Here is a 13,316-nt window from a genome sequence, read left to right as displayed (position 1 = left end):
ATATATATATAGATATATATATATATTTAGGGCTGTCAAATGATTAATTGCGATTAATTGCATCCAAAAAAACCTTAAAGTAAGTATTATTATTATTATTATATTTTATGTTTTATATAATTTTTTATTTTTTAGCCAAAAAAGGGGTTTTGGCTGTCAGTTTATCCAAGCTACCTCATTTTAAATACACATAATATATGAAACCGAGGGCCTCTTTTCTCTGTTCTTTTGACTTTTGCTAAGGTCTTCTTGTCACAAGCTTTTAGAGGTTGTCATGAAGACATGCTCTTTTGATGATACATTTAGTCACAACCCAGTTATAAGACACTTACACACACAAGAGAAGCTGTTATCTCTTTAGCTCTCTCGCTCTTTCTGTCCACTCTCTGTGTTTGTTTTCCCATTTAGTGTGTTCATCCTCAAGTTTATCCTTCTCTATTACTGTTATAAATAGAAAGTAGTGTGTGTGTTGGCCACAGAACTCATTCACAATGTGTGCTGTTCATCTGTCTTGCCCTTATCACAACACATTTGGCCTTAGGTCAACATAAACATGCCCTAAAAACAGTCCAGTACTTTCTGTTCTGCTTAAATAGAACATGTATGTCACTGATTTGCTCTGCTGTAAATCAAGTGGGTTACCAGTGTGTACTATCACATAACAGCTGTGTCAACTGTGTTCCTAGTCAAAGCTTTTACTGCTTTAATATTATAAACATAATGCAAAAAAAAATTAGCTTATTGGGCCTTTGTGAGAAGATTGCTTAAATTAGTTCTTAGGTTTGTACAATGATCTAGAAAATCTGGCATTTAAATTTTATCTTTAAACAAAGTTTTAAGTTTTGAAAAATGTAAAACAAAGAATGATGAATTATTTAAATGAACACCCATTTTATTTTCCGTTTTGCTTTGTTTTGACCTTTCTACATTATTGCAGATTGTAAAAGACAAATGACGTTTAAAACACTTAATTATTTTGCTGGTACAATAAAAACATCATGAGTACTAAATAAACATTCAAATTAAATCAGGCAAAGTTTTAAGTATTTTGCTAATTTGCTTGTTTTAATGAGCAAATTATCTAAAATTGAAAGTATCTTATATTGGAAAACGAAATTCTAAAATCCTAAATAAGTATTTATTACAGCATTTTCACAAGAGGAAACTTCTCTGTAACTCTCTGTATTTTATAATGGTACATGTTTATTTGCTGTGTGCATATTAAAGAAATGAACAGCAGTTAATGCTGGTACACTCGTTTATTCAACCTCTTTTTTCACACACGCCGGTTTTGAGCTTCCATCCTTTACATGTCTGTGTTTACAGGATAGTGCTAAATAATGAGTAAAATGGTTTCATTGTGTTGGACTACACATTCATGTGTGTGTTTATTTGTGTGCAGATCTCTCTCTTGTGAGGTTTATTAGTGCTGAGTTGACTAGAGGATATTTTCTGGAACACAATGAGGCCAAATACACTGAGCGGAGAGAGAGGGTCTATACCTGCCTGCGTATTCCAAAAGAACTGGAGAAGGTACCAAACACAAATGCATAGTCCATACACGCTTACATGCACTCATCTCTTTTGTACAGTATCCTTTATTACTCTGTGCATTAAACCTGATGTTTGATTTATCTGCCACCAAACAGAAATGCAAAAATAATGATACATGTATGTATGTGTCAGGGTTCTTAAATGGATAGTTCATCCAATAATAATACCCAATTGTCCCAAACCTATGAATTTATTTTTTCTGTTAAACATATAATAAGATATTTTGAAGAATGTTGGTAACCAAACAGTTGCTGGTAGCCATTGACTTGCATAATATGGAATTTAAAAAAGTATTAGAAGTTAATGGCTACCAGCAACTGTTAAGTTACCAACGGCAAGGTTTATCTACTACTTTTATTAAACTTAATGGTCATTTTTAGTTATTTTGGAGCCATTGAAGTAAGTTGTACCACATCCAGGACATCACAGTATTAGAAGTTAATGGCTACCAGCAACTGTTAAGTTACCAACGGCAAGGTTTATCTACTACTTTTATTAAACTTAATGGTCATTTTTAGTAATTTTGGAGCCATTGAAGTAAGTTGTACCACATCCAGGACATCACTGGTCTCTCTTTTTCTCTTTGTAGCTGATGATGTTTGGGTTTTTCCTGTGTCTGGATGTGTTTCTGTACGTGTTCACTCTGCTGCCCCTCAGAGTGCTGCTGGCCCTGATCAGACTGCTGACACTGCCCTGCTGCGGCCTCAGGTAATACACACGCTGTTCTCAGGATATGCGTGGTGGAATATTCCCAAAAGTAGTACTTTCATAATATTCTGATAATCTAACAGGTTGAAACATCTGAGCTGTCCAACTTTTTCTTTCAGTGTTATTACACACAAATACCCACACACCCTTAAGCCCAAAATGATTGTGCATATAGCTGCTGTTCACTGTATATTCTTCTGCCTGCAGGGCTAGTATATGCCCCTACTGCAAAAAGAGCAGGTATGCAGAAAAAAACGACTGCAGCTGCTTTAAGCACACACACCCGTGCTGGTATGATTGCAGCGGCTGTGTTCAAACACACACACACACACACACACACACTAGTCTTCAGTTGCCATAGCTGTCTAATTTTGCACTGTTGTGTTTTGATTTCACCCTGGACTACTAAAATCATCTGAGATCATTCCCAGAATTCTCCTGTTCTTCTTTCAGTGTTCAGGGTGTACTTGCATGATCGGTCACAGGATGGCAGTGTGGTCATGTTCAACAAGTGAATGCTGTGATAGGAGGAGAAGCCATACTTAATGCAATATAATAACAATGCAGTATATCGTAAATAGCATCTGATAATGAAACTTCAGTAAATTGCATTCAGTGCATGCATTACAATACCTAATGAATTATACGTCATTTCTTGTACAAAATATAATTGGCAGAAGCCAATTATGTTTAAAGGAATGTAGATTCTATTTACAGTTAGAGTAAATAGTTGCACATACTGTTAGCACCCCAGTGTAAATACTAACACTGAGTGCATTTTTTTAGTAACAAGCACTTAATATTTGTGTATTTAAATACACTCATCATTCAAAAGTTTGGGGTCAATGAGATTTTAGATTTTTCCTTAAAAAGTTACTCTCATGCTCGCTAAGGCTGCATTTATTTGATCAAAAAAATACAGTAAAAACAGAATGCTAAATTACAAACGAATATAATTTTTGTATTTCAAAACATTAACAAAAATAATTTCTTATTTTTTTTTTAAATATAAAGCCGTTCTAATGCTCTAAAGATTTGGTGCTCAAGAAACATTTCTTATTATCAATAGTTCTGCCAATTTATTTTTGTGGAAACCATGACAATAGAACATTCAGAAGTACAGCATTTGTTTAAAATAGAAATGTTTTGTAACAGTATTTTTATTTATTTATTTATTTTTAAAGAGCTCAGGTCATTTATACAAAAATATCAGTGCATATGCTTTACCCGCCAGGCACTTTGACATAATTAAATCAGCATTTTTTCACAGCTATTTCAGTGCAAATAGCTGTCTAAATCCAGTTCTTGAGCCTGTGAATGTAAAGCTTGTTATATTGTTCTTGTCAGTAATCCAAAACAATGGATTGCTGCTCTTGGACTTTCTAATGGCATTTTGTGATTTCAGCATATTTATGTAAACAATTATGTGTCATATCAAAACACTCAATCATGAATTGTTTCATATTTATTACTTTATCATTTAGTAAAGCTTGTAATGGAATTGTTGTTAGAGAAAATAATTACACTTTGTAAATACTGTATTTTAATTATATTTAATTTACTTACATAAAATTATTATAACAGTATAGAATAAATGAACTGTTTCAGTTCAAATATATTAAATATTTTAATGCTGTGTATGTGTTTGGGTTCATGTACACTGCTGATCTTGCCCTAGCACAAGTCATGTGTTTAGCATGATGCATGCACCACTGAGTGTGTGACGCAAGACCACTAACCCAGTGGCTATGTGTGGAAGAAGATCTAACTAATAGAAGAACTGCTTTGTGATTCTAATCAGTTACTCTTCCATTGTGTAATGTCTGTGGAGCCAATTTAGCCTGAAGAAGTTTTTTCTCGTTTATGTGTGGGTGTGTGTGTGTGCGCAGTGGATCTCGTATCTTGCAGCCTGCTCAGGTGTGTGATGTTCTGAAGGGTTTCATCATGGTTCTGTGTTATTTCATGATGCATTATGTGGATTACTCCATGATGTACCACCTGATCCGGGGTCAGTCTGTCATAAAACTCTACATCATCTACAACATGCTGGAGGTACAGTATCACAACACTCACATTTGTTGCTATTATATTAGCAGTAGTTGAATGAACACTCTCTGTTTCTCCTCTAGGTGGCAGATCGCTTGTTTTCATCTTTCGGTCAGGATATTCTGGATGCTTTGTACTGGACTGCCACTGAACCTAAAGAGAGAAAAAGAGCTCATATAGGAGTCATCCCACACTTCTTCATGGCTGTTCTCTACGTCTGTATCCTTCACACTTGCTTTGTTTCAAATGCCAAATAGTCATATTTAAATGTAAATATAAAGATATAAAGATCATTTTATATAGATTTGAATAATTAAATATTCAAAGTAAGAATTTAAAGAAATAAAAAGGTTAATTTATAATATTTTTGCATATATTTAATATAATGTGTAAGTAAAATTAATACTAAAAATGAATACACGAATAAATACAAAACTAAAGATTGTGTTACTTAAACTCTACAGCTTCAAGCTCTGCATGAAATCTATTTAACTACACTGAAACTGCTCAGTTGTATTTATTAATTGTTTTATTATTTAATTTAAATTCAAGTGTTGTGTTGTGTCATATTTGATGTATTACAATCAGTCATGGGTTATAACTTTCCTTAATTAATAATCCAGTTCTACATGCCATTCTGATTATGGTCCAGGCCACCACGCTGAACGTGGCTTTCAATTCACACAACAAGTCGATATAAAGATCATTTTATATAGATTTGAATAATTAAATATTCAAAGTAAGAATTTAAAGAAATAAAAAGGTTAATTTATAATATTTTTGCATATATTTAATATAATGTGTAAGTAAAATTAATACTAAAAATGAATACACAAATAAATACAAAACTAAAGATTGTGTTACTTAAACTCTACAGCTTCAAGCTCTGCATGAAATCTATTTAACTACACTGAAACTGCTCAGTTGTATTTATTAATTGTTTTATTATTTAATTTAAATTCAAGTGTTGTGTTGTGTCATATTTGATGTATTACAATCAGTCATGGGTTATAACTTTCCTTAATTAATAATCCAGTTCTACATGCCATTCTGATTATGGTCCAGGCCACCACGCTGAACGTGGCTTTCAATTCACACAACAAGTCACTGCTCACCATTATGATGTCTAATAATGTGAGTACAAGCAAACTACCTTGACAGTAACATTAATGGCTTTGGTTAATTTATTTGGTTAAATTAAATTAAATACATTACAAATGACCTTAATTTCTTCATCGTGGTTGCTGTATATTACCTTAAATGAAGGAACACTCTTTCATGCCTCCTTTTGTGGGGTTTATATTAATGTATGTTTTTTTTCTCTATATAGTTTGTTGAGATCAAAGGAAGTGTATTCAAGAAATTTGAGAAAAACAACCTCTTCCAAATGTCCAACAGTGGTAGGTCCATATATATATATATATATATATATATATATATACATACCGTACATACATACATATATATCTATGTAATATATGTGTGTGTACTGTGTATATTTATTATGTGTATATAAATACAGACACATACGGTATATATTTTGAAAATATTTACATGTATATATTTATATTTATATAATTTATATTATATATAAATATATTTAATATAGAAATATAACATATTACTATAACTATAACTTTTCATGGTGAAATTGATAATCATCTGGTAAGAATGTTTTGGTGATTAAATTCAAAATTCTTCATTAAAGTGCAAGAAGCTGAATCCTGCCTACCCTTCCATGGGACCAACTTGGGATCTAGCTCTGGTCCTGAGAGATCTAACAGGCCCTCCATGAACCTTGAACACGCTCTCCCTTAAGACAGTTCTCTTACTTGCACTCGCATCAGGTATAAGTGAGTTGAGGACATGTAGTTTGGCCCAGGTCACTGCAGAGTTAAATAAAGGTGCTCTTAATGCTATTCAGAGCCCAGGTTATAACTTTGTTTGTTCTCACTCCAAAAGAGCCAGCCACAGGAGATACTATTTTTTGCAGTTACTATGTCCTGTATGCGCATTGCGTGTTTATTTTGAGCACTCTAGGCCTTTTAGAGCAGCTTTTTGTGTGCTTTGGCAGCCACACTAAAGGCCAGCCTGTTTTAAAGCTGAGACTGGATTGTTGATGTGATAGCTCCATCTTACAGCTCTCAAAGCTCTAAATGTTTAGGGGTTTGAGCCCACTCCACACAAGGTATGGCTTCCTCTTGGGCATAGGCAAATGGACTGTCTGTGGAGGACATCTGCTTAGCAGCTGGATGGATTTTACCGAATACTTTTGCCAGATTTTACAATCTGGGTGTTTCTTTGCTATCATCTCGAGTTCTGTCAGTACAGGAAGCTAGCTTTTTGTGGCCGAGGTTATGTCTAAAGCTGTTCTGTCACACATTTGCTTTATTCTTAGAGCCTGTTTTCATCTGGTCACTTTAGATAGCTATCCGATTTTGAAAAGACCAGGTGTAAATGCCTTCCGAAATGCTAATATATATATTAGGCTATTATATAGTATTATAATAGCATTATATAGTGGTTCAACGTATTATATTGTGTGTTTTTTTTAGTCACAGATCGGACTATTTTTTTCAGATAAGCAAGAAAAAAAATATTTAAAGCACAGAGAATGACCACTCCTAATATGTGACAGATAAGAGCAATCTTTCATTTACTTATTTAACATGAAATTGTCAAATTGCTACTCCATATCAATCACATACAAAGAAAATACAGAATAATTAGAACAATCATTAACATAAATAAATAACAGAGTGTCATATCTATACACATTTTTCCCAGAACGTTCTTGCGACCCGGTAGCAATTCTTCCATGGCCCGGTAGTGGGCGATACGATATGTATCATAGTCAGATATGACAGTGCTAATTAAACCAGGTCTCACAGATATCACTATTATATATCCTATAACACCAGCAGGGCTGCTGTCACTACTCTTTACTTGTAGATATGTGGTGCTACTGATGCTTGTGCAATATGTCTTTCAAATGAAGAACGAGTATCATGTACCTGGAAATATTCCATGTCTTCCCTCCATTTGCTGTATGTTGAGTGGGACTTTTGCAGTAGCATGGTAGGACTTTCGCACAATCCCCGTAGTGTCAGCTACTGACGCAATGTTGAGTAAACCAATATCCAATATCATTCCCTCATCTCAGGAAACTGAGGTTACGCTAGAATGGAGATGTTTTCAAAACTGAAAATAATAAATAATGAGAAATATTTCATGAGCACCAAATCAACATATAACAATGAAAATTCAGCTTTGTCATCACAGGAATAATTTACATTTTAAAATGTTAAAATATAAATAATTTTTCTATTAAAATAAATAATAATATTTAACAATATTACCGTTACATACAATATAACTGTATTTTTAATCACAAATGCAGCTTTAGTGAGCATTAAAGACTTTTTTCAAAAACAAACAAACAAAAAAATTTGAATAGTTGTGTCACGTTTTATACTCACGTTTAATACTCAAGGCTCGTTTTTCACTCTATATTTCATTAAATGAACAAAAGTGAGAATGATATCTAATCATTTCATTTTTTTACATTTTATTATATATAAAATGCCACACAGAGACCTCAGTAAACTTTTTTAGCGATGACACAAGTCGTTGAATCATAGTTATAAATCGATCTATTGAATGGGCATTGATTTGAATTCATTCACAAAAGTGAATTAGACTTAGGAAATATTTTTGCTACTGAAGTTTAATTCAGAGACTATTAAAAGTGATGAGACAGGGAAGTATTGTGAATTTTTTTGTCCTACAACAGCCAATGGCAAAAGAACGTGGTTATGTAAAGCTGCTTGAACCTCTGACATTAATTAACTTTGTCAGTCTGTCAGTTAGTCAGGTCTTAGTGAAGAAAATATTATTTATTATAAGTGTTTTTTGCACCACCATGTGAGTTTACAGTCAGAATTGAATGTCTTGAGCTAAAAGGGCCAGGACCACAAACATACAGCGCAATCCGAGTAGTCCATTACATGAATGACTCTTATGAACTGGCTCTTTAATTAATTATTCGAAAAGACTCTTAAACACTTCAGTTTTTTTGATGGAATCATGCTAATGAATCTTTCACTGAATCTTTTAGTTTACTAATTTAATATTTGACTCTTGAATTATTGAACCGCAAGTCATCATTACTTGTAACTGTGTGTGTGTGCGTAGGTCTACAGTGAATACAGAGCGAGCTTGGCATTTGATCTGGTCAGCAGCAGACAGAAGAATGTAAGTGCATGTTCATTTTATCATATCAGAAATCCTTTTGAAGCAAGAATCAATAATAAAGCAATAATCGTCTGAACGTTTGTCAAATTATGTATCAAAATGATTTTAATTTCAACAAATGATTCATGGTTCTAATTACATGGACTTAATTTTAAGAGCATTTTGTCCAGCTTTATTAATAAGATGCTGATATTTGTGTGATTTTTCCAGGCATACACAGACTACAGTGACAGTGTGTCTAGGCGGATGGGCTTCATTCCTCTTCCTCTTGCTCTACTGGTAACCACCCTCCTTATTTCATAATAATCACAGTACTAAATCTATCATACAGTACAAAGTAAAAGCAGAAACATAAATCCATTGTTTGCAATAATTAGCAATTTGTCATTTTGCTCCACTGCTCTTGTTAACATGCATTATTCTTCTATTTAACACTTTAAAGGGTTAGTTCACCCCAAAATGAAAATTCTGTCATTAATTACTCACCCTCATGTCGTTCAAAACCCGTAAGACCTTTGTTCATCTTCGGAACACAGATTTTTGATGGAATCTGAGAGCTCTCTGACCCACCATAGACAGCAACGCAACTTAAATGTTCCCAGACAGAAACGTAGCAAGGACATCAGTAATACAGTCCATGTGACATCAGTGGCTCAACTTCAATTTTGCGAAGCTACGAGAATACTTTTTGTGCGCAAAGAAAACAAAAATTATGACTTTATTCAACAATTCTTCTCCCCCGAGTTACGTCTTCTGCCATTTTGGAGAGTACCCAAGAACGTAATCGGCGTTGTTTACGTTAGGGGGAAAGTGTGCGCATGAACGTAATCGGCGTAATCAGCGTTGTTTACACTTAGTATAAAGCGTGCGTATGCGTTGTGATACTCTCCAAAATGGCAGAAGACGTAACTCGGGGGAGAAGAATTGTTGAATAAAGTCATAATTTTTGTTTTCTTTGCGCACAAAAAGTATTCTCGTAGCTTCGCAAAATTGAAGTTGAGCCACTGATGTCACATGGACTGTTTTACCGATGTCTTTGCTACGTTTCTGGACTTGGGAACATTTCAGTTGCGTTGCTGTCTATGGAGGGTCAGACAGCTCTCAGATTCCATCAAAAACATCTTAATTTGTGTTCCGAAGATGAACGGAGGTCTTACGGGTTTTGAATGACATGAGGGTGAGTAATTAATGACAGAATTTTCATTTTGGGGTGAACTAACCCTTTAAAGTGACTGTTAGACTGACAGCTGACATTTATTTACATTAGCTATATTTTTCAAAACTTCTAAAGCTATTTACCATGAAGGAACTGTGATGTGTAGTAACGTGGTATTACAGTTATACTCATGTAGTATGTGATTGACAGTTGATCCGGGTGGTGACCAGCTCAGTGAAGATCCAGGGCTCTCTGTCCATTGTTTGTGTTGTGCTCTTCTACCTGGGGTATGAGTTCACATTTTTTTAATAAACTTTTTGGTAACAATAGGGACCAATTCTCACTATTAACCAATTGCTTATTAGCATGCCTGTTATTAACACATTGGCTGTTTACTAGTACTTATAAAGCACATATTCTGCATGAACATATTCTACATCCCTAATCCTACCCAAACAACTACTAACAACTACTTTACTAACTATTAAAAAGCAGCAAATTATGAGTATGAGGCAAAAGTTGTAGTTAATGGTTTGTTAATGGCGAGAATTAGACCTTAAAATAAAGTATGACCAACTTTTTTTATTTTCAAGTTTGGCATCGCTGTGATTTTTCTTTAAAGAAATGTATACTTTTACTCAGCAGGGCTATATTAAAATAATAAAAAATGACAGTAAAGACATTTATAATGATGGAAATGATTCTGACAATTAGGCAATATTGCGTTCATAATCAAATGTGGCCATATCTGCATTATGAACGCGATATGGCCTAGCTTGTCAGTGAACTATGGCTCTGTGTAGTAAATGCCGCTCCATCTGAAAGCAGGTGATGGCGATTTACTACCAATCACGGAACCGGCTTTACTGACGAGATGCGCATGACAATCGCATGCGATTAATTGCACAGCCCTAGTTTCAAATAAATAAAGTCCTTCAAACTTTGTTCATCGAAAGAAACTATTTCCTCGCTTCATTAAGCAGCATAACCATTTCCAACTGGGATATTAATGCTAATTTTGCAATGCAATACTAAAGTAAATGGCTGCTGAAAATTCAGATTTGCCATGACAGGAATAAATTCCATTTTAAAATAAATCAAAATAGAAAACAGTTAGTGCAATAATATTTTGCAATATAACTGTTTTTACTCTTGGCTTTGTTGAACATAAGAATCCTTTTTCAAAAAATGAACTGATCCTAAAATTTGACCAGTGGCGTATATGATCTGAATGTTGTGCTGAGCCTGTGTGTTTGTGTGTGTTTATTCAGTATGATCACCCTGAAGGTGCTGAACGGTATTGTGTTGTTGGGGAAATCCTGTATGTATGTGAAAGAGGCAAATATGGAGGAGAAGCTGTTTCAAAATCCCCCCTCTGCAGCTCCCAGCAGAGTGTCCAGCAGAACCCACCATACCAAACACACACGCGAACCACCAGGTAACACACATGCACATGCACACATCTTCTGACCCACATAATAGAGAGAAGCCTGATAATAGACAGAAAATAGTTTGCAGAGTCAAGGTTTTGTTCTCACTAACCCATTGTGTCCATACCCCTCTAAAGGTGAGCCAGCGGAGGAGGGCATGTCTGCATCAGTCACCACTCAACCCACCCAAAGGTATGAATGCCCCGCCCCTCAGATCCCCACCAGCGAATCAGATCAGTTCCTCACTACACCAGATGAATCAGAAGAGAAAAGCCTTATTCAGGACGATACCGAACTTAAACACAGCGCACCCAAAAAAGACTTGCTGGAGATTGATCGCTTTACTATCTGCGGTAACCGTATCGACTGACATTAACGCGCACCTTCAAGTTTAAGAGTGATGCCAGGTATGCACTGAAATACCCGCCCTCTCTGCCAGCTTGATTAGTTTGACATTTGAACCTGAGCTCGTTGGAATGAGACAGCGAGAAACTGCGGGATATTTATTAATAAGCGATGCACCTAATTTATTTAAGACTTAAACACACTTATACACAGACAATCACACCAACACACACCGTTTTAACCAATTGGAATCCACCTAGTGACGTTTTCACACTGTCAAGAGGTTCAAGATCACCAGCGGAGGTCAACATTGGACGGCAGGGAAGATCTTGTTCTGATGCTCACTGTACTTGCCTTTCAAAGGGGGCATCCAATTAAGAAAATGAGAGAAAGGGGTGGATTATATTCCTAAATTACATATTTGGAAGATTCCATGCATTTGTGGAAAAATAGTAGGATTCAAATAATCAAAAAATGTAATGTACAGTGCTCCAAAACAAATGTCAAAAATTCTTACGGTTGTTTTTTTCTTCATTCATAATTCTGTATTTAAAAATGTCCCTTCCCCTCAAAATACTTTTAGTTTGAAATATTACCATGTTCATTGTCAGTCAGATGTGTCAATTATAAAAACAACATTAGAAAGATTGCAGCATCATTATGTTATTTTTGCACAGAGATTGGTAGGTCTATTAGTAAAATCAGTTGACTTTAGTAATCTTTGTTGGATTATGTGCTAATGGTGACCATTCAAAAATGGGACAAAGCACTTTTCAAGTTTTTTATTATTTTAGATGTTGGATCTTAACAAACTTTCCTTTTGGTATCTTAATTTTTAAGGTTCTGTATGTTTAAGTTCCAGAGATATTAGTTTTGGTGTGTGTGTGTGTGTGTGTGTGTGCGTGTGTGTACACACACACACATATACATATATATATATATATATATATACACACAAAGTTCTGGCATGAAACTCTAGATGGCGCAGTCCGATGGTCTAACTCAATCTGACCTAAAGACATCATTATCACATAGCATAGCTGATTGGTTCTCTCCTGTATCGGTTGCCAATGAGCTCGCTGCTCAACATTCAAATAATGACTAGTGCTTGCTGTAGCAGTTGCAGCTTGCTTCAGAAACCCTCCACCTTCCCCAGCTCCACCTGTATAGATCTGCTACGAAGTGATTAATGTATGCTATATGGGGGTTATTTCATGTATGTTATATTTGCAGCAGCAATATTTATTACATGCTCACAGCAGCATGTTGTGGATGTACTGCCAGTTGCAAGTCTCGGTACTTGCTCTGCCGCAGCAGCGTAGCAGATCTATTCCGCCAAGACCAAATACATTAACATTGTCATGTGCATTACCATGCCAATCCCTCTGAGAGTTGTCATGACAATATACAGTATCTCACAGGAGTGAGTACACCCCTCACATTTTTGTAAATATTTTATTATATCTTTTCATGTGACAACACTGAAGAAATGACACTTTGCTACAATGTAAAGTAGTGAGTGTACAGCTTGTATGACAGTGTAAATTTGCTGTCCCCTCAAAATAACTCAACACACAGTCATTAATGTCTAAACCGCTGGCCACAAAAGTGAGTACACCCCTAAGGGAAAATGTCCAAATTGGGCCCAATTAGCCATTTTCTCTCCCCGGTGTCATGGGACTCATTAGTGTTACAAGGTCTCAGGTGTGAATGGGGAGCAGGTGTGTTAAATTTGGTGTTATCGCTCTCACTCTCTTATACTGGTAACTGGAAGTTCAACATGGCACCTCATGGCAAAGAACTCTCTGAGGATCTGAAAAAAA

General features: G+C 35.2%; 1 protein-coding gene across 1 annotated transcript in view; it reads left to right on the top strand.

Moving 5' to 3' along the window:
• Positions 1-12,114, top strand: part of tapt1b (transmembrane anterior posterior transformation 1b) — a 13,657-nt gene extending 1,543 nt beyond the window's left edge. Inside the window, exons 2-15 of the mRNA XM_016228936.1 lie at positions 1,403-1,533; positions 2,144-2,262; positions 4,152-4,314; positions 4,392-4,527; positions 4,932-4,998; positions 5,412-5,442; positions 5,639-5,708; positions 6,017-6,114; positions 6,181-6,201; positions 8,503-8,562; positions 8,773-8,841; positions 9,929-10,005; positions 10,990-11,156; positions 11,286-12,114. Of these exons, the coding sequence (XP_016084422.1) occupies positions 1,403-1,533; positions 2,144-2,262; positions 4,152-4,314; positions 4,392-4,527; positions 4,932-4,998; positions 5,412-5,442; positions 5,639-5,708; positions 6,017-6,114; positions 6,181-6,201; positions 8,503-8,562; positions 8,773-8,841; positions 9,929-10,005; positions 10,990-11,156; positions 11,286-11,518 (1,442 nt within the window). The 3' untranslated portion in view covers positions 11,519-12,114. The remainder of the gene's footprint in view (positions 1-1,402; positions 1,534-2,143; positions 2,263-4,151; positions 4,315-4,391; positions 4,528-4,931; positions 4,999-5,411; positions 5,443-5,638; positions 5,709-6,016; positions 6,115-6,180; positions 6,202-8,502; positions 8,563-8,772; positions 8,842-9,928; positions 10,006-10,989; positions 11,157-11,285) is intronic.
• The last annotated feature ends 1,202 nt before the right edge of the window (positions 12,115-13,316 follow it).

The sequence above is a fragment of the Sinocyclocheilus grahami genome, unplaced genomic scaffold, assembly GCF_001515645.1.
Source record: "Sinocyclocheilus grahami isolate Dianchi unplaced genomic scaffold, SAMN03320097.WGS_v1.1 scaffold346.1, whole genome shotgun sequence".
Lineage (NCBI taxonomy): Eukaryota > Metazoa > Chordata > Actinopteri > Cypriniformes > Cyprinidae > Sinocyclocheilus > Sinocyclocheilus grahami.
This window is presented reverse-complemented; position numbering and strand designations above follow the sequence as displayed.